Source organism: Spermophilus citellus, assembly GCF_964194105.1.
Source record: "Spermophilus citellus genome assembly, chromosome: 6".
Classification (NCBI taxonomy): domain Eukaryota; kingdom Metazoa; phylum Chordata; class Mammalia; order Rodentia; family Sciuridae; genus Spermophilus; species Spermophilus citellus.
In genome coordinates this window covers 33839644-33865936 of record NC_138187.1, presented here as the reverse complement: position 1 = coordinate 33865936, position 26293 = coordinate 33839644, and the positions used below count along the sequence as shown (strand labels likewise).

Genomic DNA, 26293 nt, shown 5'->3' with positions numbered 1-26293 from the left:
TATTCAGGAGCACCTTTTCGTGACTGAATACTCTTCACTAAATGATTGCCCCCTCTGGCCTGTGTCTGCCTCCTGGCATCCACAGGGCTTCACTTATTTTGGCCAGGGTCTTCTCTCCTCTGCAGACTTTTTTTTTTTTTTCTCTTTTGGTACTAGGGATTGAACCTAGGGTGGCTTACCCACTGAGCCACATCTGAAGACCTTTTTTTGTATTTTATTTTGAGACAGGGTCTTGCCGAGTTGTTTAGGGCCTCACTAAGGATGGGTTGGAACTCACAATCCTCCTGCTTCAGCCTTCTGAGGCGCTGGGATTACAGATGTCTCCACCACACCTGTCTCTGCAGGCCTTTTGCAGCATTGTTTATCTAGCAGTTCGCACCCCTGCTCCATCCCTGCTTCAGCTCACACCTAGGGGCTATCCTAGACTAGACCTCTTTGCTGGGAGGAACGAGACTGCCCTTCTTTCCTTCTTTCTTTCTTTCTTCCTTTCATTTTTTTGGTACCAGGGATTGAACCCAAGGATGCTTAATCACTCAGCCACATCCCCTGGCCCCCCAATTTTTTTATCATCTAGAAATGGTCTCGCTGAGTTGCCTAGGGCCTTTCTAAGTTGCTAAAGCTGACTTTTAACTTTGATCTTCCTGCCTCAGCCTCTCCAGCTGCTGGGATTGTAGGCATGAGCCACTTTGCCCTTGACTGCCCTTTGTGTCCCAGGTGCTCTTAGTCTATTACTAGGTGTGTGCAAAGAACATGGCTGCCTTCTGCTGTGGAAGCTGGCTTCCTTCCCTGTCCTTCCACTGAGGGGGGAAGCAACACTCTCCATTTCCTCGGCCTGCACTGCCAGCTACTTGATTTGTAAACTTGCCATGTTTTCCCAAGACCCAAATGATTTTGACAAAAAGCAATCATTGCTGGATTTTCTTTAAATTGTTTTCTGTTTGTTTTTGTTTTTGAGATGGAGTCTCACTATGTTGCCCAGACTGACCCCAAACTCCTGGGCTCAAATAATCCTCCTGCTGCAGCCTCCTGGATAGTTGGGACTACAGGTCAACAACCCAACTTTAAAAAAATAATTATTATTACTTGTGGGGCTAGAGAGTAAACCCAGGGCCTTTCACATGCTAGGCAAATGTTCTATCACTGAGCTATACTTAGCCCTAAAAAAAAAAAAAAAAAGTTTTTATAGATTTTTGCTCTTGAATTGGTTTAGGCCACCCCTATAAACATACTGAGAGCAGTGCAGTGACTTCCCCCTCTGTTTTGGTTTACATCAAGGTGGCTCATGTTTCATGCATCAATAGAGATTTTCAATTCCTAGAACACTGAATACCTGAGGCCTGAGAGTGGTGTTACCATTAAGCTCTTTCCAGGTAAGGGATAGACCCAGAGACTCAGCCCCAGGCTTCAGGTGGGTGAGATCAGGCTTTGTCACATTTTCAGATCACAATTCCTAGTGTACATGTGTGAGTATGTGTGTAAAGATAGTGAAAGCCAGCATTCTAAAAAACAGCACCCTTAGTAGGTGAATACGGGCTGATTATTTTTTAGTTTTTTAAAGTAAAAATGCTGGCTGGTGTGACACATTGAATTGATTCCATAGGACAAAACAGGATCATAGACTGCAGTATGACATTTCTGGGCTGCACTCCTGCCTGCCAGCCCTGTCTGTGGTGAGTTAACCTGGATTGATTCTGAAATGTATTCTTGCTGGCCAGGTTAGGGCATTAGTTCTCAAAGTGTGGTCCCTACTGCAGCACATGCATCACCTGGGAATGTTTTAGAAATGCACATTCTGGGGCTCCGCTTGGACCTGCTGAGAAGTGGAGTGGGAGCCCCAAGTGTGTCCAGCAATCTGCATTTTAACAAGCCTGCAGGTAACCCCCATTCATACATAGCAGCGTCTGAGAACCTCGAGTTCTGTTTTGTGCAGACACTCTTTGTTTAGGCTCCCTTCACCCACCTGGCCTCTGACTAGATGATTTTCAGAAGAGTCTGGGTGTAATTTTATCATTGTTTACTCTGATAGCACTTAGACATTCAGCTATGTTGTTTTTTGTGACTATTCTTATGTGTCAACATTAGACTATACTAGCAGTGCTATAGCTGGCCTGCCATGTTCATGGGGTCTGCATCCACATATTTAGTCAACCACAGATGGAAAGTATTATGGAAAAAAATTGTGTCTGTATTGAGCATATTTGAGATATTTTTTCTTGTCATTGTTTCCTAAGTAATAGAGTTTAATAGCTGGTCACTTAGCATTAGGTATTACCAGTAATCTAGAGATTATTTAAAATATATAGAAGGGGGTTGAGACATAGTTCAGTGGTTGAGCTCAGCTTAGTATGCATGAGGCCCTGGGTTTAATCCTCAGCACCAAGTAAATAAAATGTATAGAGGGTGTGGTTAGATCACATGTACATACTCTATAATTTTATATGAAGGACTTTGGTCCTGGTGTTACCAAAAGCTTGGTTTTTGTCCACAGTGCCAATATAATAATGAAGACAAGGTTTTGAGGAAAAAAGGAAAATAAAGTTTTATTTCTCTGCTAGTAAAGGAGAAACACAGAGGACTTTTGTTCTTAAAGTTGTGAATCTCCCCCTCAGAGGAAACTGAGGGTTTTTAAAGAGGTAATTTAAAGGTTCCATTTAAGTGTGCCCTGTCAGGGATTATAATCTACTTTTGGCCCTGAGAGGTAGCTGTGTCTTAGATCATCTTGTCCAGGTCAGTCTCAAGGTCTGAATTACTTTATTCCTCTAGTGTGTGTACTCAAAGACAGATAATGTGATCTAGGATGGGAAAAAGGATAATCTTATTTTCCCTTAGGGAGGGGAAAGAGGGAGAAGAAGAAAGGAAAAAACCCTCAGTTTTAATATAAGCTGCAGTGGCAGAGCTGCAAGGTTACAGGAACCAAACCCCCATGGATACTGAGGGACAGTATATGTACACATATATGTGGCTCAGGACACACATTGGTGATTCCCAGTAAAGGAAAACGGGCAAGAGCATAAAATTTATGAATGTAATAAAGTCTGATATTCAGATGATGGTTGTAATTGTCTACCTAGTTAAAATAGTTTTTAAAAAATTTTAAAATTTTGGGTGATAAAAATAAAAATTTTGAATTATTTTGAACTATACTGTTTTCTAGCAACTTACACAGGCGAGGGACACTCAGATTGCCTGGTGTACATTTTAGAGAACTGGGTATTTGGGGATCCCTCTTTAGATCCCTTTTAGGACAGGGTGGACCCCCATGCCATGCTGGCTCAGACCCCGGCTCTCATGTTGCTGCTGTTGCTGCTATGATGCCGGCATGTTCCTACAGGGAGAGAGTGACAAGGCTCCACTCTAAGTAACTGTGCCTGTGGTAGTAGGTGCTTAAAACCAAGTTTCATTCTGAGGGTTTGCTGTTATTTTGTTTTGAAGGGTATGTTTTCAGAAGGATTCATGCATGGACAAGGGACTTACATTTGGGCTGACGGATTGAAGTATGAGGTAAAGCATATGATAATTACAGTTCTAAAGTGCAATTATGATATTTCATGATCATTCCCCCACAACTAGACATATTATTTTCATAAAGTAATTTAGCACAGATTTAAAACAATACACAGAATCAAAGGGTAGAGTAACTTTTACTGCATGGTGCCAGGAATTGTTGTAACTGGTTCTGTTTGTAGCTCTAGAGGTATTTTATGTGTTCTTTTCATGTACAGAACACATATGTATTTATTCCCTCCTACTTTTTACAGATACAGAGTTTATTATACATTCTCTTCTATGACTTTATTTTTTAGTGAGCAAACAATATCCAGACATCTAGGTCTATTTTTACTGGCTACATGTATTCCATTATCTGGATTTTACTTAACCCAACTTGCCAGGTTGTGGGGAATATGTGTTTTTAAATTGACTGCTAGGACAGATTTGTTCTCCAAGAGAGTGTGCCAGTTCCAACTCCCACCCACAAAGTGTGAGTGCCCAAACTGCTATTCTAAAAATCTCCATTTCAGAGCTACTAACACAGTGGTGTTTATAAATGGTAATGAAGACATTTAAAATACAGGCATGTGATGCACTTATTCAAATAAGAGCTAATCAAGGACAGAAACAGTCACATTTAGGCAGGAGCTGAATGGTGGGAGGCAGGCTGGAGAGGTGCAAGGAAAGCAAAGGAGAGGGGTTCAACTTTATTGGTCTGGGGCCGGCCTTTCTGGGGGTCTCCATTCCTACACAACATTCACCTCTAGTACGTGGCCAACACTCAAGATTTTTGATTCAAATGGCAATTTGGCATGGAGACCCCTCTGCTTCATTGCCTCTGGAAATTCTCAGGGGTTAAGGACTCCTCCTTCCAGGCACAGATCCCTGCATCAGCCCAGTCAGATGTCTTTGTGGGTGGGGTTGGGGCTCTCACTAGAGTTCCTCAGGCAGGGAGACCAGGCGGTAGCATCTGGCTAGTGGCCAATCAGGCAGCACTGTGTTCTCTCCTCGCTGATGGCAACATCCAGTAATTTCAGATTCCTGGAAGAGAATCTGTTGGCCTAAGCCATGGTGAATAGTACTGTGCCCAGCAGACATCCCAGTCCACGCAGGGTAGATTCTCTAAAGATGTGCCTGCAGTACATTGTGATGACCACAGATAGAAGGAGGAGTTTCCACTGGTGATCAATCACGTCTGGAGAGAACAGGGAATGAACCTACTTCTAGGCAGGCGTAAAGAATCTGAAGTCCCAAGGTCAGGGCTGGCAGCTGCCTCTTTACCATATCACCAGCTCACCCCCTGGAGATTTGTCTACACAGCCTTCCTATACTTTATTCTCCCTGCACTTCCTTACAGAGGAGGATCAGGTGAGAGAGAACAGGGAATGCAGAGGAGGGAGAAGAGAGGAAGCTAGGGGCATGTCCAGCTTCCCATTGAAGAGGGGCAGGGGCAGTATCAGGGGTTTGGTCTCCAACAGCCCACAGGATAAGAGGGCCCTGCACTGCCGCCTTCTCATCCCCCTTACAGACATTTTGCCTTAGGGGGATTTTGTGAAGAACATTCCTATGAACCATGGCGTGTACACTTGGCCAGATGGCAGCATGTATGAAGGGGAAGTGGTGAACGGCATGAGGAACGGATTTGGGATGTTCAAGTGCAGCACACAGCCTGTGTCCTACGTCGGCCACTGGTGCCAAGGCAAGAGACACGGGAAGGTGGGTGGAGGTACCATCTGTGCACAGGCTGTGCAGACATGGTGGGTGGGAAGTGTTGGGGGTGTTCACATGGCATAAAATTAATCATTTTAAAGTCACAGTTCGGTGTCACTAAGTCCATTCGTAATGCTATGCAACCATCACCACTGTCTAGTCGCAAACATTTTCATCACCCAAAAATAAAATCCCTTGCCCATTAGGTGGTTGCTCCCCATTGCTGCCTTTCCATGTACCCTTGTAGTCCCTCATCTGCTTTCTGTCACTATGCGTTTGTCGGACATTTTATATAAATGGAATCATATGACATGTGACCTTTGTGTCAGGCTGCTTTCACTTGGCATGTTTTTGAGGTTCATCCATGTCCTAGCAATTGGCAGCACTTCATTCTATTATGGCTGAGTAATCTTCCATTGTAAGTATTGATCATAATGTGTCCATTCATCTGTTGATGGACATTTGGGCTATTTTCATCTTGACTATTATGAACAATGCAGCTGTGAATATATGTGAATGGATTTGAGTACTCATTCAATTTTGGGGGGCATTTACCCAAAAGTGGAGTTGCTACGTCATATGGTAACTTTATGTTTAATGTTTTAAGGAACCACCAAACTGTTTTCCACAACAGCTGCACCCTTTATACCTCCAACAGCAATGCAGAGCATATTCATTTTTAACTACGGTTGCTATTTTTGGAATTATTGTTTTGCTTTTGTATAGGTTGATAAAATTCAGCAATTTTTAGAATTTTAAAATCTTGTAGGTTTTAGAAAATATATAAGAAAAGTATACCATTATAATCCTCACTAGCTGAACATTAACAGGTTGGAAAATGTAATTTGAGAGGGTATTATTCCCAAGTCCTTGATCGTACAACATTCACCCATGGTTTTTTAAACAATGGGAGACTCTTGTTATTTCCTTTTCTTTTCTTCCTTCCTTCTTTTTTTTAATATTTATTTTTTAGTTGTAGTTGGACACAACACCTTTATTTTTTTATTTATATGTGGTGCTGAGGATTGAACCAAGGGCCTCGTATGTGCTAGGCGAGCGCTCTACCGCTGAGCCCCAGTCCCAGCCCCAGCCCCTTCCTTTTCCTTCTTATACTTTATGACTGCCTATTAAGATTAGGCAAATACCCTGGTTTATTTTAAGACTCATAGAAGTAAATGTAATGAGTCTGGCACATTATTTAGAAGCTCCACAGAAATCAGTGCCGGTCCCTCAAGTAGTGCTATATGAAAAAGCAGAGCACAGAAGCAGATCTGTGAACAGCTCTGAGAAACCTTGGAGAATTCTGGCTCTATGAGTCTTTTTATCTGAACAACACCGATAAATTCCAGCTTCTGGCCTGCTTCCTGAAGGGGCCTGGTCTGTCTACTGTTTTCCTTTTAAGTGGAACAACCAGATGGACTAAAATGGAAGAAGTCCTTCCATGAGACATGTGCCAACTACTGGAAGTTCCCCCAAAGGCCTTGCAAAGTCCATGCACAAAGGAATATCTAGGTTTTAAGTTGAAAATGGGGCTGGAGATGCAGTTCAGCAGTAGAATACTTGCTTCAAATGTTCAAGGCCCTGGGTTTGATCCCCAGCACTTCAAATAAACAAAAAACCCAAAAGCAAAACAGAGTGAGTTTGAGAGGGATTAGGGATCTAGTCCAACCTTCTTCCTTAAGGGACACAGACCAGGAGAGTAGGGAGTGGGAGGGGGTGAGCCAGGGCTGCATGGCTGCATCCACAGGACACCTGGCACCTGGCTTTCCCTCACAGGCTCTCAAAATTCCACCTCAGCCCTCCTGCTCTGTTCAGGCTTGTCTTTCTCTTATGTGATGTTGTGGGTATTTCTTAAGCTCATAGCAAGTCAGTTGAGACTGGAGATTTGGAGATAGTGACTTCTAGTCAGAAGCACCTGGATGGCTTCAAGAAGGAGCAAGGTAGCTGGATAATGAAGATTAAAAAAAAAATTGCTGGGCTTGTATATACAGGTCTATAATTAGCAACTCAGGAGTCTGAGGTAGGAGGATCACACGTCAGAGCCCAACTTTAGCAACTTAGACCTCAGCATCTTATTGAGACCCTCAGCAATTTAGTCTCAAAATAAAACAGAAGGCTGGGGATGTGGTTCAGTGGCAAAGTATCCCTGGGTTCAATCCCAAGTACCAAAATAAATAAATAAATAAAAGAGAGGGCTGGAGTTTGGCTCAGGGCTTGAACATTTGCCTAGCATGTGTGAAGCACTGGGTTCCATCCTCAGCACCACATAAAAATAAATAAAATAGAAGACATTCAGCATTTGTTTTTAAGGCATTGGCTAACTTCACTTAGCATAATCTGCTCTAATGCCATCCATTTGCCTGCAAATGCCATGATTTTATTATTTTTTAGTGCTGAGTAATATTCCATTGTGTATAAATGCCACATTTTTAAAATCCATTCATCTATTGAAGGGCATCTAGGTTGCTTCCACATTCTGGCTATTGTGAATTGTGCTGCTATAAACATTGATGTGGCTGTGTCCCTGTGAGTATATAAGGGGGGGTGACTCAAAATGGGATAGGGAGGAAGAGCATGAGAAGAAGACTACCACTAAATAGAGAAGAGATTTGGAAGGGAAAAAGAGGGAGAAGGGGAGTTGCATAGAAGATGGAAGGAGAACCTCATTGTTATACAGAATACATACATGATGTTGTAATGAGAAAAAGGAAAAAAAGTGTGTCACATTAGATTGGATAGAGAGAAAGGATGGAGAGGAGGGGAGGAGTAGGGAGGATAGGAAGGGCAGCAGAATAGAATAGACAATATGATTGATGTATGTACATTCCGTGTATGAATTATATATCAAAATGCATTCTACTGTCATGTATGACTAAAAAAAATAAATAAAAATTTTAAATATAAATAAATAAAATAAAGGTATCATGTCCATCTACAACTAAAAAGAAAAATTGCTTGTGTGTATCTGTACGCGTGTGTGCATGATTGGACACACACTCAGGGATAAGTAGCCATGAGGTAACTAGAGGCCATTCAGCATAGATCCAAACACACTGCAGAGTGGCATGAACCATTGCCTTGCAGGAATCATCAAAGGAAGCTTACTGCATGTTGCTCATACACAGAGGCAACAAAATGGGTAAGATGTCAAAATGGATAAAACAAAATGGCTTTGGTATGTGAAAGAGTGACCTCCAGTTATGAGGAAGGTACACCAAAAAAATGGGGTTCTCCAGGGCTGTGACTAAGAGTTAATGAATACAGTGAGTGCACTCATTCCTGCCTTAATGTGGCACTTTGTTATTGAGGGATAATTGGTTTGTGATATCTCATTCGCCCTTGCTGTGCCATTTTTGTGATTGTAAAATAGAAACTTAATAACTTCTGTGTCTCATGTGAAGTGTGACATTGTCTTCTGTGTAGTTTTATAAGTTTATATGTTTTTTATCTTTATATTTAAAAAAGTATGTTATGAGGCTTGGATTTTTAAAACATGATATTATTCGTTTTAGGGCTCCATTTATTACAATCAGGAGGGTACCTCTTGGTACGAGGGAGATTGGGTCTACAACATCAAAAAGGGCTGGGGAATAAGATGGTAGGTATGATCACTGCCACGTTTGGGGTGTAGATGAAAAAGTGTGTGTGGGCCCAAATAACTCTCACTTAGCCTACAGATAAGGTGCAGAAATTATAGAGGATACATTTTCTGTCGAAGCAGGTGGAATATTTAAATTAATCTCCAAAGTGAAGAAAACACTCCATAAAAATTTAGAAAAATAACATTAAACATACTAATTCAGTTTAGGTAGAAACTGCCTTTCTATGTTCTTTGTATTAATCATCAGTCTTCATTATTTGTTTTATGTTTTCTGAAGAATGATGACACATTTGCTTGATTTTGGATTCAGATGTAGAATCTAATATTTTACTAAAAGGATTTTTAATGTTTTAATAAAATGATTAAAATATTTAGGCACAAATATTAACTAGTCATCATCTGATAGGGAATTATTTCTAAAACATGTAAAAACCTTTCTTACCTACTTTGTCACCTTAATATCAGTGGGCTTAATAAAGTGTTTATTCTCCCTAAGATGATAATTTTTACTGACCACATGCCCACCTGCTGGACTTCAGCACAGTGAAGAGTGTTGGGGTCCCAGGGCTGGATTTCTGTCACTGCTTGCTGCCTGTTGGTTTATTTTGTTCCAGTTACAAATCTGGAAACATATATGAAGGCCAGTGGGAAGACAATATGCGCCACGGGGAAGGCAAGATGAGATGGCTGACAACAAATGAGGAGTATACCGGCTCCTGGGAGAGGGGAGTCCAGGTAGGACTGGGCCATCTTGGTGCGGCACACCCTCAGCGATGTTGTACTCATCCTTAGCCCTGGTATTTGAATGATATTGTTCAATAATCTAAAATTTAAGCTCTGCTGAATTTAGAAACTCAAAATATTCTTTACTGGTCTCAACTGTATTTTTTTTTAATTGCTGTTTTATTATTTAGTGTTCTCTAATAGTGTCACACTACTAGATTCTGCCATTGGCAACTTCATAAATTCAGGTGGCTCCTGTAAGGGCAGGGACTATTATTTGTACTTTAGAAATGTTGGATTTTCAGCCAGATGTGGTAACACATCCCTGTAATCCAAGCAATTTGTGAGGCTGAGGCAGGAGAATTGCAAGTTCAAGTTCAGCTTGGGCAACTTAGTGAGATTTTGTCTTGAAATAAAAAATAAAAAGGGCCATATATAGAAAAATGGAACTTGACCCCTGTCTTTCACCCTGCACAGAAGTCAACTTTGATCCCCTTAGGAATTGGACCAGAAACTCTGCAACTGCTAGAAGAAAACATAGGCCCGACACTCCCAACATGTTGGCACAGGGCTTGACTTCTTTACGAAGACTCCTAAAGCACAAGAAACAAACCCCAAAATCAATAAGTGGGATGGCATCAAATTAAAAAGCTTCTGCACAGCAAAGTGTGAAGAAAGAACCTACAGAATGAGAAAAGATCTTTGCCACCTACTCCTCAGATAGGGACTAATATTCAGAATATATAATGAACTCAAGAAACTTACCACCAAATAACCCAATTAGTAAATGGGCAAAAGGACTAAACAAGACACTTCTCAAAAGAAGAAATACAAATGACAAAAAAATATATGAAAAAACGTTCAACATCTCTAGCATTCAGGGAAATGCTAATCAAAAACTACACTGAGGTTTCATCTCATTCCAATTAGAATGTCAGTTATCAAGAATACCAGTAGCCAGGCACAGTGGCACATTCTTGTAATGCAAGTGACTTGGGAGGCTGAGCTAGGAGGATCACAAGTTCCAGGCCAGTCTCAGCAATTAAGTGAGGCCCTAAGCAAGTTAGTGAGATCCTTTCTCAAAAATAAAAAGGACTGGGGTTGTGGCTCAGTGGTACAGTGCTTGTCTGGCATGTGTGAGGCACTGGGTTTGATTCTTGGTACCACATATAAATAAATAAATAAAATAGAGGCTGGGGTTGTGGCTCAGTGGTAGAGTGCTCACCTAGCATGCACGAGGCACTGGGTTCAACCCTCAGCACCACGTAAATGTAAAATAAAGATGTTGTATCCACCTTAAAAAAAAACTTAAGAATAAATATTTAAATAAATAAATAAATAAATAAAAATAAAGGTCCATTGACTATTTTAAATAAATAAATAAAAAGGGCTGAGGATATGGCTCAGTGGTAAAGTGCCTCTGGGTTAAATCCCCGGTACCAAAAAAAAAAAAAAAAAAAAAAACCCAAAAGAATACAAGTAATAATGTGTTGGCAAGGATATGAAAAAAAGTTACACTCATACATTGTTGGAGGGACTGCAAATTAGTACAACCACTCTGTAAAGAAATATGCATATTCTTCAAAAATCTCTACCATATGACCCAGCTATCCCACTCTTTGGTACATATTCAAAATATCTAAGATCAGCATACTATAGTGATATGGCCACATCAGTGTTTGTAGTAGCACAATTCATAATAGCCAAGTTGTGGGATCAACAGATGAATGGATAAAGAAAATGTACATATACACAATGGATATAGCCATAAAGAAGAATGAAATTATGGCATTTGCTGGTAAATGGATGGAATGGAGGACAAGATGCTAAGTGAAATAAGCCAGATTCATAAAGTCAAGGGTCGAATGTTTCCTCTGGTCTGCAGAAGCCTGTCCAAAATAAGGGGAGGAGGGAAGAGAAGAAGGGAAACGGAGGTATTTCACCAAAATAAAAGATCAGCCAGGCGCAGTGGCACATGTCTGTAATCCTAGTGGCTCAGGAGTCTGAGACAAGAGGATTGCAAGTCAAAGCCAACCTCAGCAAAAGTAAGGTGCTAAACAATTCAGTGAGACCCTGTCTCTAAATAAAATATAGAATAGGCCTGGGGAGGTGGCTCAGTGGGTGAGTTCCCCTGAGTTCAATCCTCGGTAGTTCCCCGAGAAAATAAATAAAAATAAAGATGCAGGGAATTGAGGAAGAGGAAGAAAGGAGGGTTAAGGGAAGAATGAATCTGACCTAACTTTCCTGTGTGCACATATAAATATAACATAGTGAATATCATCATCATGTACATCCATAAAATAGTAAACTAAAAAATAAAAATAAAAAACCCCCAAACAGGGGCTGGGGATGTGGCTCAAGTGGTAGTGCGCTCGCCTAGCATGCGTGAAGCACTGGGTTCGATTCTCAGCACCACATAAAAACAAAACAAAGATATTGTGAAAAACTAAAAAATAAATATTTGGAAAAAAAAGAAAAAAAACCCCAAACAACTAAAAATAGCAGAAAGATCAGTGGAGGGGAAGGGAACCCTGGGGAGAAGAGGAGAGAAAAGGAAGTACTAGTGACTGAATGAGAACAAATTATATTCCGTGCTTTTTTAGTTATGTCAAAATGAATCCTAATGTTATGTATAACTAAAAAGAGCCAATAAAAAGGGAAAAGTGGAAACATTTATTTTAAATGTAAAAAAGATAAAACAAGGCTTTGGATGTGGCTCAGTGGTAAAGCACCCCTGACTTCAATCCCCAGTACTGGGGAAAAAGAAAGAGAAAGAAAGAAACAAATGATGGATTTCCTGAAAGAAGAGAAAAACTTTGGTATCAGTTCATAAAACTTGAATTTTCTAATATATATTAATCTGGTAATGGGGACCTTGTTAAACTCACATAATAGCTTCACTTTTTTTGTAGGTTCTTTGGTGGTGTTTATATAGGCAATCATCTTTGCAAGTACAGTCAACTTTATATCGTCTTTCTAATCTGTCTGGAGTTTTCCCTCTAACTATTGTATTACCTGGCAAGGTAGGACATCCTCTATGATAGAAGTACGGAAATCCTTATGCCATTCTTGATCCTACTAGGAAAGAATTCAGTCTTTCATCAGGGTTGATGTTAGCTGTAGATTTTTCATAGATGTCCTTTTCTGGTTCAGGAAGCTCTCTTTAATAATTCTTATTATTATTATTTTAATTCTTTTTGTGTTTTATTTTGAGATGGGGTCTCACTAAGTTGCTTAGGGCCTTGCTAAGTTGGTGAGGCTAGCCTGGAACTTACAATCCTCCTGCCTCAGCCTCCTGAGATGCTGGATATACAGGCACTGCCATGCCCAGCTAATTCTCAATTTCCTTACAGTTTTTATTATGAAAGGATATTAATCCTTAAAGGCTCACATAATTTGTCTTAGGTAAAAAGATTGGCTAGTAAGTAGCTGAGCTGATATTGAACCTAGTCTGTGTGGCTCCAAAGTTCATGTCCTCCAAGTTATCACTGTATTTGTCTTAATTTCAAATGAATTCAGGTAAAAGGAGGAAGTCTTTTGAGCATTTCTGATGGCATCTCACTTTCTTTTCAGAATGGCTTTGGAACACACACATGGTTTCTCAAGAGAATCCCCAACTCCCAGTATCCTTTAAGAAATGAATACGTAGGAGAGTTTGTGAATGGATGTCGTCATGGACATGGAAAGTTTTACTACGCCAGTGGAGCCATGTATGCGGGAGAATGGGTTTCCAATAAAAAACACGGCATGGTGAGGGTCCTGGGAAGATTATATCTGAAACATTACACAGAGCAACTGAAATGCAGTAAAACGTAACTCATTTGTGGCCAGTAAATTGCATTATTGATTTTGCATAGATAATTTACTGTTAAGGTGGTTACATAAATTTTAAAATATTTTTGATATGTTTTCTATTTCCTGAATATTTAGAGGTTATTTAGTTTGTGTTTCATGAGTGTGTGTATGTGTGTGAGGATGGTTTGGGTTGCAAAGTATCAGACAATCTAGTTTGAGGTGCCGTATATAATAATGACTACTGTGAATGTGGGCTTAGGTTGGTTTGATTCAGTGACTTTTTGATATCAGGATTTCCTTTTGTCTGTCCACATCATCTGCCCCCATGTCAGCTTCACTCTTGTGTTTTCCCTTCCCCATGACTGCAGGATAGCTGCTGTGGTTCAAGACTTCACGCCCATGAGCCACACTAAGTAGAAGAAAAGAAATTCTTTTCCCTGAATCCTTCTATAAATGTCTTTCATTTCACAGAGCTGAACCTGCATCATTTGCCCACCTCTGAATCAGTAATTGAACTTTGACAAGCAGCAGGAAGCACCTCTTGTGTCCTGGGCACTATGCTGGTCATGTGCATAGTTTAATAAGACCCATTCTGTGATGTAGAGGGGCTTATAGTTGGGGAGAGGTTCTGGGGTAGGTATAGAAAGAGGAGAGAAGAAGGAGGAAGGAGGGAAGAAGCAGCAGGAAGAGGAGGAGGAAAGACGATTTACACAGTGATATGATACCCTAGGAGCCAGGCTGTATGTGGCAGCTTCAAAACAAATAGCTCCATCAGGCAGCTCAGGAGGCAGAGGCAGGAGGATCCAGAGTTCAAAGCCAGCCTCAGCAACGGCGAGGCACTAAGCAACTCAGTGAGACCCTGTCTCTCAATACAATACAAAATAGGGCTGGGGATGTGACTCAGTGGTTGAGTGCCCCTTAGTTCAATTCCAGTACCAAAAACAACACAAAACAACAACAACAAAAAATCCTCAACTCCAAACCCTCGAAAGAGCCTTTGATGTGCATCCACCAATGGTTTTTTTCCCCAAGGAAACATTTCCCAAACTGCAAAATGTTGTTTTCTACCTGCAGGGTCGATTGACTTTCAAGAATGGGCGCGTGTACGAAGGCCCGTTTTTCAATGACCACATAGCACAGTTTCCAGATCTTGAAGTTGAATTTATAAGTTACCTGGACCTGCCCGTAGATGATGCCCAAATAGACAGGCAACGCAAATCTTCTGATAGTGCTGGTAGGATCATTTACTCAGTTGAAAACAAATCACCCTGATTTTATCTATGTGTCCATTCATGAAAATGTCTGATACTTAAAAAAACAGAAGTTTCCTGTAGCAACTGTTTTCTTAGTTTTTTCCTCATATGGTTGTATCACATTTTGTTAGAAAACATTTTGACGTAATGGTGAAAACTTTTAACATTGTTTTTCTTAATTATCCCCTTTATTTGTCTTCATCATTTGCTAGAAATTATCAGAAAGCTTGATGGCAGTAAAAGTCGTTCTGTGTTAGGATCAGGCATTGAACTGGACCTAAATTTGCTGCTGAACATGTATCCTAAGGAAAACCAAGCAGAAGAAAAAAAGCAGGTAGAAACCTTTTTATTCTATAAATTTATGTTGTAGATTTAAATAACAGAATCTCCACAGTCCTGGTATGCTAGAGCTGGTGGTTGCTGCCATTTGTCGAGTGTCTTCTATACCCACGCATAACAGGCTTTAAGTAGATCATCTTGTTTAATTTGCAAGGCAGCCCTGTGAGTGAGCAGGCTGGTGAGAAAATGGAAGCCCACAGGGAGGGATTCAGTTTCCCTGAGTTCAAGGAAACTGAAAGTCACATCACCCCCACACTCAGGTCAGTTTGAAGGCCAAGACTGTAGCCACCTCCCTCAGTGGGATGCTAATTCTGCTGTGCATTATTGCAGACTTTTAGGATTCAAGAGAACTTCAGGCCCTTAGAAATCACTGGAAATTGAGAAGTCTTTAGAGACAGATGCCTGTCTGGAAAATTATAGCTACCAGGTACCAGTTAGACCACAGCCCCTGCTTAGACTGGGGACCGGCATGCTTCCTCCAGAAACTCTCGTTGAAGATGTTACTTCAAGAACCAGCCAGCCTCTGCGCTGCAAAGCGTCTTTGCCCTTTCCTCTTCCTCATCGCTACTTCCTCTGGCTCCTGGTTCTCTGAGTCTCAGGAAGATGCCTCACTCCATCTCCTCTCCTCCTATTTTGGGTTCCAAGGCCATCACTGTAACTCAGGCTCCCAGAATCAAAATTCTACTGCAAGATTCGTGTTAAAAATATGAGTCTTCAGACTGGGGTTGTGGCTCAGTGGTAGAGCACTTGCCTAGCATGGGTGAGGCACTGGGTTTGACCCTCAGCACCACATAAAAATAAATAAAATAAAGGTCCATCAACAACTAAAAAAATAGGAGTCTTCATCACATTCCCTAATTTCAGAAGTGGAAAATGTAGAAAGCAGATAAGGAAAAAGTAAAAGAGGTTTTCCATCCCAATAAAATCTTGTGACCCTCTTTCACCCCAATTTTTTTTGGGGGGTGTACTGGGGACTGAACCCAGGAATGCTTTACCACTGAGCTAAATCCCTAACCCTTTTTATTTTTTTAGAGACTGAGTCTTGCTGAATTGCTGAGGCTAACCTTGAACTTGTAATGCTCCTGCTTTAACCTCCCAAGTCACTGGGATTACAGGCGTATACCACCAAGCCCAGCTCCCTCTTTCCAATTTTTTTTTTTTGGTGGGGGATGGTACTGGGGCTTGAACTCAGGGGCACTTGACCACTGAGCCACATTCCCAGCCCTGTTTTGTATTTTATTTAGAGACAGGGTCTCACTGAGTTGCTTAGCACCTCGCTGTTGCTAAGGCTGGCTTTGAACTTGCGATCTTCCTATCTCAGCCTCCTGAGCTGCCTCTTTCCAATTTTTAATGTTCATAGATAGAACTAGAATCATTCCATTCACAGAATCTTTGTCTTCACATGGAATTTAATGCTAGCTATTCAGTGCCATAAGATGTGCTCCTACAATATAATTTTTAGGTGAATAATATTTACCAAGAAAGGTGTGATCATATTGTTTACATTATTCTCTCCCTAATCTCTTATATTATAATAATGTAATATATATAAAATCTCTTATGTTATTATTATACCATTTTACACTTTGGAGTTCTGTCAAATATGTGGGTCTTATACAACTTATATATTTAAAAATATCTTGACTATATCATAATCACAAAAGGAACACATGCTCTTACCAAAAATTCAAACATTATGGAAATATGACACAGGAAGTAAAGGATCCTGTGATTCTACACTCGGGGAATACATTTAAATATTTTTAATGACTATAATATTTCATGATAGACGTATTGAAATTTAGTGAATTTTCTATAACTTACTTTTTACTTTTGATTGTGAGCTGATTTTAGACTTATAGAGAGTTGAAAAAATTGTGATCTCCATATATCTTTCCTCTCAGCTTCCCTTAATGTACCATCGTGCATGACCATGGTACAGTGGACAGACCCCAGAAATGAGCGTTATAGCAACACTGTTGCCTCACTACCAACTTCTAGGGCAGAATTTTACCAGTTTTTCTCCTAATGTCCTCTTTCTGTTCTGGCATTCAACCTAACCCCATGTTGCACTGGGTTGTCTGTGTCCTTAACCCTCTAACCTGTGACGGCTCCTTCATTTTCCATTGTCTTCATGATCTTGAGACCTCTCAAGAGGACTGCTTAGTTATTTTTTAGAATCTCTCTCAATTTGGGTTTAAGATTTTCTTCATAAGTATATGTGTTTATTATCTATTATCGGCATTCTGTCAAAAGGTGGGTATCTGAGTAGAGGTTCTGGATTATTCTATTTTCGACCAGAACAAGCTAAAGCAAATAGGCCGTGGTCCTCTGAGCCTTTGAGCTACCAGTTCTCCCTCAAATGGTTGCCTTTGTCACATGATCTGACATCAGCCCCTTTTCAGCCTGCCTCTGTCAGTCCTCTCCTCCTCACGATGACCCACAGAACACTGGTTTGCTGCTGCAGAGTCGCACTTGGCTCTGGGCACGGTCCCAAATGCCTTCAATTCACTGAATCCTCCCAGCAGCCTCTGGGCAGATCTGGGGTTGTCCCATTTTGCACAGGATGGGCTGGGCAGAAGGGGATGACTGCTTCACTGCAAGCCCTCCTGGTGTTCCCGGAGCCCCCCACCCCAGCCACTGTCTGTTCCAGTCCTGGCCTCTCCTTGGGGTGCCTGCTCTATGAAATTCTACTGCTCATTCCGTTCTCCCAGGTTCAGTTCAAGTGCACCCTCCTCCAAGGAGCTGCTGCTTTAGGATTTCTCTTCACCTTGGTTCGGTTCTCTCAGCTATACCTCCTTATTGCTTAAGGTGCATGTCTTGCGTTTATTACTCGATTTTAAGCTTCATGAAGACAAATTCTGTGTTGTGCATTGAATTGAATCTCGAAAAGCAGGAGTTAATGGCAAGAGTAACCAATGCCTGATGCACCATCCAGGTGGGGGCTGGATGGGGACCCCAAATGCTATTCTTCACATTCTCTGAATGTTTAAGAGGGAGAGACACAGGCTAACTGGTTTTGAAGAGGGGGACACTATACAGGCTGTCAGGCTGTGTGGATGGGGAATTCAGGACAGCATAAGGGCATCGGAGGCCTGGGAAAATACTAAAAGGTGAACTGGGGACAGAGAGAGGTTAGTACATCAATCAGCATGGACATTGCTTAGTGCATATCTTCATTTCTAACTGTGTTATAGCTAGATGTCTTTGGTTTATATGTTTATCAGGTTAAGGAGTTCCCTTCTATTCCTAAGTTGCTGCTAGTTTTATCATGAATGGATGTTCATTCTGTCAAATGCATCAACTGGTATGATCATGAAGCTTTTCTTATTTAATGTACCAATATGGTGAATTTTGTCAATTGTTTTTTCAAATGTCCAAACCAGCTGTGCACCCCCAGCCAGCATAAACTCCACTTGGTGTTGATGTATTATTTGTTTTACATATGGATTCAATTATTTTGTCACAAGGATTTTTGCATCTATGTTCAGGAGGGATAATGACAATAGAATTTTATTGCTGCCATTGAGACAGGATGCCATCACATTGCAGTGTGAAAGGAACTTCATTTTCCAGATTTTTTTACTGTTCAGAAATGGTATTTATTGACTGGGGATGACAGGCAGAATAAAACATTGAGTTCCCCCAGGTAAGAAGTACCTGCTTTCTCTACATGTACTGTCCTCATTTGATTTAGAAAACAGGTGCTTTGTCTTTTACTGTTCCTCCTATGAAGCAGGATTAAGATACACGGCCGACTTTTTTCAGGTAGAATTCGCTGTCTTAAGAAACATTACAGAATTAAGAAGAATCTATAGCTTCTACAGTAGCCTAGGATGTGATCACTCTCTGGATAATACATTTCTGATGACAAAGCTTCACTTCTGGAGATTTCTAAAAGATTGCAAATTTCATCACCACAATATAACTCTTGCTGATATGGACAGGATATTAAGTGGTGAGTATCCAAGGTCCTTTACTTCTTTGGGTTTAGAGGACAGTGTATCACACTGCCACTTCCAAACGAGTTCAGAAATGTTGAGAGAGTAGGGAAGGAAAAAGTTGGGAAAGGAGTTCCAGAAATTAACCTGTGTCCTTGATCTCAATGCTCTCAATGCTCAAGGTTCTAGAATATGTTACACATCCTTTCCAATTTTTAAATTTTAGCCAACAGTGATATACCAGTTGAAGAAATTCATTCTCCATTTAGAACAATACTTTTGAGAACATTCTTGAACTATCTGCTGCGCTTGGCTTACCACATTTATCACAAAGACTTTCAGTAAGTACCACTCTTGGATCCCTGTGAGGGGCTGACTCGGAGCCCACCTGTGCTGTAATTACAGTGCTGTCCTCTTGTCTCTGTTAATCAGTGTTTTTACATATCTTTGAAATGCAGGACTAGGACCAAAATTTTTCCACAAATATCACCCACAAAGCCATAAGATATTAGATTAGGCTTTGAAAACCCTTCATATCTGAGTTGTTTAATATTGCAAATAGCTCTTGGAATTCTATTCAGAAATAATCACAACTAACTCTTACTTCTTAGGTCATAATTTCCTGTCTGTCTTAGAGCAAAAGTGATTTTATTTATATATATATATATATATATAATTTTAACTTTTTATCTTAAAAAATAATTTTAGGTTTTCAGAGTTGTTGAGTAGTGTGTAGAGCACCCATGTATCCTTCACTCAAATTCTCCTACTGGTGACTCTTATGTAGTTATGATGCATTTATCAAAAGTAAGGAATCACTGGGTGTGATGGTGCACAGCTGTTATCCCAGTGGCTCTGGAGGCTGAGGCAGAAAGATCTCGAGTTCAAAGGCAGCCTCAGCAATGGTGAGGCACTGAGCAACTCAGTGAGACTGTGTCTCTAAATAAAATACAACATAAGGCTAGGATGTGGCTCAGTGGTCAAGTGACCCTAGATACTAGTAGGATTTCCCCAGTTTTTCCCCTCTCGTTTCTGTTCCAGGATCTAATCCTGGATCCCACAGTTCATTTTGTTGTCATGTCTTCTCAGACTCTTCTAATCTATGACACTTTCTTGGACTCTTTGTCTTTCATAACCTTTACATTTTAAAAAATGCTGGTCAGTTATTTGGTAAAATGTCCCATGGTTTTGGTTGGCATCTGATATCTTCTCTTGATTACACTGCGGAGTGGATTTGGGTGAAGAACACTGTGGCAGTGAACTGCCCTTCCTATCATGTCATACAGGCAGTGTGTGATGTCGGTGTGTCTTGTTACTAGTGATGCTAACCTGGCTCACAGATTAAATGGCGTCAGGCAAGTTTTTCCACTGAAACTTGCATTTTCCCCTTCTCCCCTTTCTATTTATACTGTATTTTTTAGAAGTATTTTTTTTAAAGAGAGAGAGAGAGAGAGAGAGAGAGAGAGAGAGAGAGAGAGAGAATTTTTTAATATTTATTTTTTAGTTTTCAGCGGACACAACATCTTTGTATGTGGTGCTGAGGATCGAACCTGGGCCGCACGCATGCCAGGCGAGCACGCTACCGCTTGAGCCACATCCCCAGCCCCTAGAAGTATTAAATCTTGCCCACAATCCAGAAAAGAATTAAGTTCTAGCTTCTGGGGCGAGGAGTAATTATGGTATTTTTTTAATATTTATTTTTTAGTTGTAGTTGGACACAATACCTTTATATTATTTATTTTTTATGTGGTGCTAAGGATCAAACCAAGGGCTATGCACATGCTAGGCAAGTGCTCTACAGCTGAGTCACAACCCCAGGTCTAATTATGGTATTTTTAATCACAGAAGCAGAAGTCCATCGCTCTTTTTGTGTTTCACAAAACTGATGACTGAGAATATCCATCCAAATGCCTGCCAAGTAAAAGGTAAATATAAGAATAATAGGATCAGGCTAGGTGCTGTTGCATACTTATAATCCCAGCAATTTAGGAGGCTGAGGCAGGAGGATCTCAAAGATCAAAAGTTTAGTTTGAGTTCAGCCTGGGCAATTTAGTGAGACCTTATCTCAAAAAAAAAAAAATAAAATAAAGGGCTGGAGATGTAGCTCAGTGGTAAAGTGTCCCTGGGTATAATCCCCAGTATAAAAAAAAAAGAAAAAGAAATAAAAAGAAAAATAGGATTACATTTGCTATCATTTCTTCACAATTTAATTCTATAATCATTTTCGGAATGTTCTATTTAGGCACTTTGTTCAGTGAGCAACAGAGGACACTCTACTCAATGAATTACATTGATAAGTGCTGGGAGATTTACATAGCTTATTGCAGACCAAATGTAGCTCCACCCAATGAGCTTACAATGAAGATGAGACACTTCCTCTGGATGTTGAGAGTAAGTTTAATTGGCTTTAACTGGTCCTGGCATGGTAGCACACCACTGTAAATCCCAGCGACTTGGGAGGCTCAGGCAGGTGGTCACAAATTCAGGGCCACTGTGAGCACCTCAGCAAGACCCTGTCTAATAAAAATAAAATTAAAATTTAAAAAGGGCTGGGAATGTAGCTCAGTGATAGAGTGCCTCTGGGTTAAATCCCCAGGACCACAATGAAAAATAAAGTCTCTGAAGTTGGTTTTCTATTAATAGGTATTTTTATATTAATTAAAGGAAAGATATTCTAGGTGTGATATGTAATGAGGTAAATATTTGGAATAGATTTTCATGGTCACTGAATGTTTACTGAGTCCCCTTTGGCAGAAGAGAGTCATGTAAAGGGTCTGTGATGGTGGGAAGCCCAGATACAGGGATCGTGCCACAGGTGAGGGGAGGGAACGGCCTGGGTGACAGCACCTTTACTCCTGCAGTCCTGCCTTTCAAGGAAGACAGGAGGAGGACTTGTTCATGTGGGGCGCCGTGCCATGGCCTTCGGTCCCAGGTACTTGGGAGGTGGAGGCAGTGTGGGCAACAGCGAGTCCTGTCTCAAAAAAAAAAAAAGAATGCTCATCAGAAAAGTGATTTTTAAAAGTTAATTTGAAAAAATGTGAGACTTTATTTATGCAATGTTCTTATACTAACGGTAGTTTTGTTCCACAATACTTGAAATTTTGAGAATGCAAATGATGGGAAAATTGAACACTAATGATAGAGTGCTTAACATTTTTAAAGTGCTATGCATTATGAAAAACTGACAATTACTTAGTGTCTTACTGTAGGAAAATAATTTTTAAGGGTATATGATTTGGGGGCTAGAATATTATATATCTGTTTGTCTACCTTCCCCTTTCTTCGTGGTCATTTATTATTGAAGAAACTTGGTCATCTGTCCTTGCAGACTAAGTCAGACATCCTGGTTTTTGTGGTAGAGGGGGTTCCATGGGACCCAAGTGACAATGGGGCTCAAGTGATCCCCAAGTGATCCATGGGGATCTGTAGCCATCTGCCCTCACGCTCCCACATGAAGGATTTCAGAGGGGGGACTCACAGAGCGGCAAGCAAGGGTTCATACTCCTGGCAAAGGCACTGTGGACTGTCTCTGAAGAGAATGGTGTGGCTCTTAGAGGTGGCATCTGACATCTTCTTCTTTTCCCCACACTCTCATGATAGTGGCTGGATTAGGGGATTGATGAGATTCAGGTTTTTATTTTGTGACCAAGCCACAGGTGGTATGTGTTCTTCCTGTTACATCCCATCAAGAGTGATTCCTTGTAGTGATGCTGTGATTGATCAGTGGGTCATACAGTGTCAGCGTGATCGTCTATTATGTTTCCCATAAACCCTGTCTAGGGGCTTTGCAGCCCCCAGTGGTCATTACTAATGTCCATTAGTTCACAAGAGACTATACAATGGCAATTTTCCAAATCTGTCATTTCTTGTACGTTCATTAGCAGTGAGTCTTCAAGAACTTACTTCATTGATTGAGTACTCTTGAGATATAATCCATACAGGAAGGGAGGGAGAAATGGTTGATTTTTTTCCCTTGGTTAATTTTCAGAATAATGTATTAGTATTCTAGCAATTCAGGGTTTTTTATTTTAATATGGACATAATATCTCTTATCCCACTGAAGACATGATTTGAAGGGGGGAGGCTTAATGGGTTTTCTCTGTTCCCTCCAAATGTTGTTTTTTGTCTGTCTGGTTTGGTTCCTTGGTGTTTACAGTAAGCCTTTCCCTCAGATGTGTCGTGAACCTTGGCTGTCACACACATGTAAGACTGCAGCGCTCTAAAGCTATTAGGTGGCACTTGTCAAAGAATAGGTTTCACTGTAGAGGGATCAGCCAGGAACCTGCCCATTTTGTCTGTCCTGTGTCTGTGTGAAAAAAATCATACTTTGTTGTTTTAGAGAGATTAGAAAAGGGGTAGAGAGGCAAAAACTAATGGTAGTCCAGAATGCATTTCACAATGATAGTTTTTAAGATATTGATTTCTGGCATATTTTCTTAAAGTGTTATATAACACTAGGATGTGCATGACATTAAAATATATACCTGTTTATAATTAATTATGCACAGTTATGATGTGGTTGGTTTTTGCTTTTATAGGACTTTAGGATGATAAATAAAGAATTAACTGCAACCAAATTTGTGGCAGTAATAGCAGAGGACAATCCTTTCATACATGATGGGATCGACAGCAACTTAGAACTTGAGGTTTGTAAAGATGTGTCACAAATGGTGTTTGTTCTGCCTTGGACACCAAGAACCAAGATCTGATTGAAAGAATCTGAACCCAAATATATGAAACTGTGACTGTGTGTATATACATATACATTTTTTTAATATTTATTTTTTTAGTTATAGGTGGACACAATATGTTTATTTTATTTTTATGTGGTGCTGGGGATCGAACCCAGTTCCTTACTCATGGCAGGCGAGTGCCCTACCTCTGAGCCACAATCCCAACCCACATATACATTTTTGATTGTTAGAATAATAGAGATTAATATTAGAAAGAAGGATATTTCAATGTCAGAAAAATGAATAAGAAATGAACACCCAAATCAATCTCTGGTCTGCTTCTAGGTGTGTCAGAATGAGTGACATCCCTACGTTTTCTTCTATTTCAGCTGGTTTTCCTGGAATTCTTTGAAGCTCTCTTATGCTTTGCAGTCAGCTATGTTCCTGACCAAATGAATAAATCCTGTTTACATGCTCAATATGATGATCTGTTTGGAAACAAAATTGGAAGTATTCAAATGGTAATGAGTCAGGTAACATAATCTTAGAATTTACAAACAAGGAATGGTTTTATTCTGGAATGGCTAAACCTCCATCAAAACTATCTTGGGGGACTGGGCTGTGGCTTGCCTAGCATGTGTGAGGCACTGGGTTCAATCCTTAGCATCACATAAAAATAAATAAATATAATAAAGGTATTGTGTCCATCTACAACTAAAAAAAAAATCAAAAAATAAAACTATCTTGGGCATTTGAACCCTTCTAGGAAATAATTTAAAACTTAAAATTTATGCCTTTTCACGTTTTGAAAGGTGTATATTGCTTTGTTTTGCTTTTTTAAGTTAGGGAAAATGTATTTCCTGGAAATGGTCAAGGAAGGAGACTCCTCGCCACAGCAGTGAAAGTATCATAATGGAAGCCAGCATGCATACTGATTAGATAACATTGGGAAATATGATGTCATTATCAGCATTGTGTATGTAGTGTTTAAAAGAGCAGAAAGCTTGTGCCAGAGCAAAGGTATCAAGGGACATAAAAATATGAGTACACAAAAGATGCTAAACAGGTCCCCGAGGATAGTTGGAGGCCAGAAGACAGTGGGCTAATATATTCAAAACATTAAAATAAAAATCTGCCAACCAAAATTCTTATGTCACTCGCTTTAAAAGTGAGTAAGAAATTAAGAAATTCACAGATAAGCAAAAGTTGAGGTGGGTAAGTTATGATGAGATCTACTCTGCAAGAAATCATAAATGCAGAATGAAATGAAAGGACAAATGGTGTATCAAAGGTCACTACTATTAGATTGCTTAAAAAATAAAAACCTGTAAACTGTGTACATTGAAAAATTCTGTGCATCAGACATTATTAGCCTATGGGTAAGGGATGACAGTATTTACAAGCCATATATCCTCTAAGGGGTTACAACACAGGGGCTGGGGTTGTGGCTCAGGGATGGAGCACTTGCCTAGCATGTGTGAGGCACTGGGTTTCATCCTCAGTACCACATAAAAATAAATAAATAAAATAAAGGTATTGTGTCCATCTACAACTTAAAAAAAAAAAGGTTACAACACATATGAAATATACAGAAAACTTCTAAAACTCAATAGCAAAAACAGCAGCAGCAACAACAAAACCCACCCAGTTAAAAAAAAAGGGGCAGAGAACTTGAATATGCATTTCTCCACAGAAGGTATACAAATAGCCAGGTGAGTGGTGCATACCTGTAATCCCAGTGGCTCAGGAAACTAAGGCAGGAGGATTGCAAGTTCAAAGTCATCCTTAGCAACTTAACAAGGTCCTGTCTCAAAAACAAAAAAAATAAATAAAATAAAATTTAAAAAGGCTGGGGATGTGGCTTAGTGGTTAAGCATCCCTGGCTTCAATCCCTGCTACCAAAAAAAAAAAAAAAAAAGCCAATAAACACATGAAAAGATGATCAACGTTGCTAATCATTAGTGAAATCCCAGTCAAAACTACAGTAAGATACTGCCTCACACCTAATAGGTGGCCATAAAACAAGTTCAATAGTCAAAAATCTTCAGATCGCCCACCTAGCTAAAGACATTTTTATATCCAGACCAGTGGGGCATGACTCAGTGAGAAAATAACACCACAGATGAATCTCAAAATAATTTATGCTGGGTGAAAGAATCCAGGCAAAAAGGATGGACACTGTGTGATGACATTTATATAAAATTCTGTAAAGTACAAAGCAATGTGTAGTGATGGAAAGCAAAACAGTGGTTGCCTAGTGGGGGAGGAAAGCCAGTTATACCTTGTTAGAAAAACACATGTGAATGTGTGTGCACGTATCTCCCTGGAAGCTGGAAACCCTCTGTGCTTGTCCTTGCTTAGAGCATCCACAACAGGAGTCCAAGTGTAGTCACGAGCCACGAGTCTGACGTCGTTACCTTTAGCAACACCAAGTCATCTTCAAGCAAGTTAGGATTCTTCCCTGATATGAGATTAAGGAAATCAGAGGTTTGTATTTACAGCCCACCATGTCACATTGACACAGCTGTGGCTGGCAGTGGACAGAACGCCTGTCTTACAAGCACTCACCTGCTGATGAGGAAAGGGAGATTCTAGCAAGCAAATGGCAGCAGCTCATGCTTATGGGGGCCTTGCCAGAAGCCAAGCACTTCCCAGGTGTCAGCTCACTTAATGCCCCAAATGACCTTAAGGTCCTCTTACCTCCAGGAGAGGACTGTGGCACTGAAAGATTATGTCCATGATCTTGTAACCAGTGAATGATGGAGCTGG

At 40.3% G+C, this 26293-nt stretch overlaps 1 protein-coding gene across 1 annotated transcript in view; it reads left to right on the top strand.

Annotated features, from left to right (window-relative positions):
* The window catches only part of RSPH10B (radial spoke head 10 homolog B), a 48828-nt gene that overhangs the window by 8073 nt on the left and 14462 nt on the right, over positions 1-26293 (top strand). The window contains exons 4-17 of the mRNA XM_081297138.1: positions 3433-3501; positions 5032-5205; positions 8712-8797; positions 9415-9535; positions 13097-13273; positions 14393-14552; positions 14784-14905; positions 18679-18868; positions 19078-19192; positions 20697-20776; positions 21094-21242; positions 23390-23497; positions 23914-24057; positions 25886-26011. Of these exons, the coding sequence (XP_081153264.1) occupies positions 3433-3501; positions 5032-5205; positions 8712-8797; positions 9415-9535; positions 13097-13273; positions 14393-14552; positions 14784-14905; positions 18679-18868; positions 19078-19192; positions 20697-20776; positions 21094-21242; positions 23390-23497; positions 23914-24057; positions 25886-26011 (1821 nt within the window). The remainder of the gene's footprint in view (positions 1-3432; positions 3502-5031; positions 5206-8711; positions 8798-9414; positions 9536-13096; positions 13274-14392; positions 14553-14783; positions 14906-18678; positions 18869-19077; positions 19193-20696; positions 20777-21093; positions 21243-23389; positions 23498-23913; positions 24058-25885; positions 26012-26293) is intronic.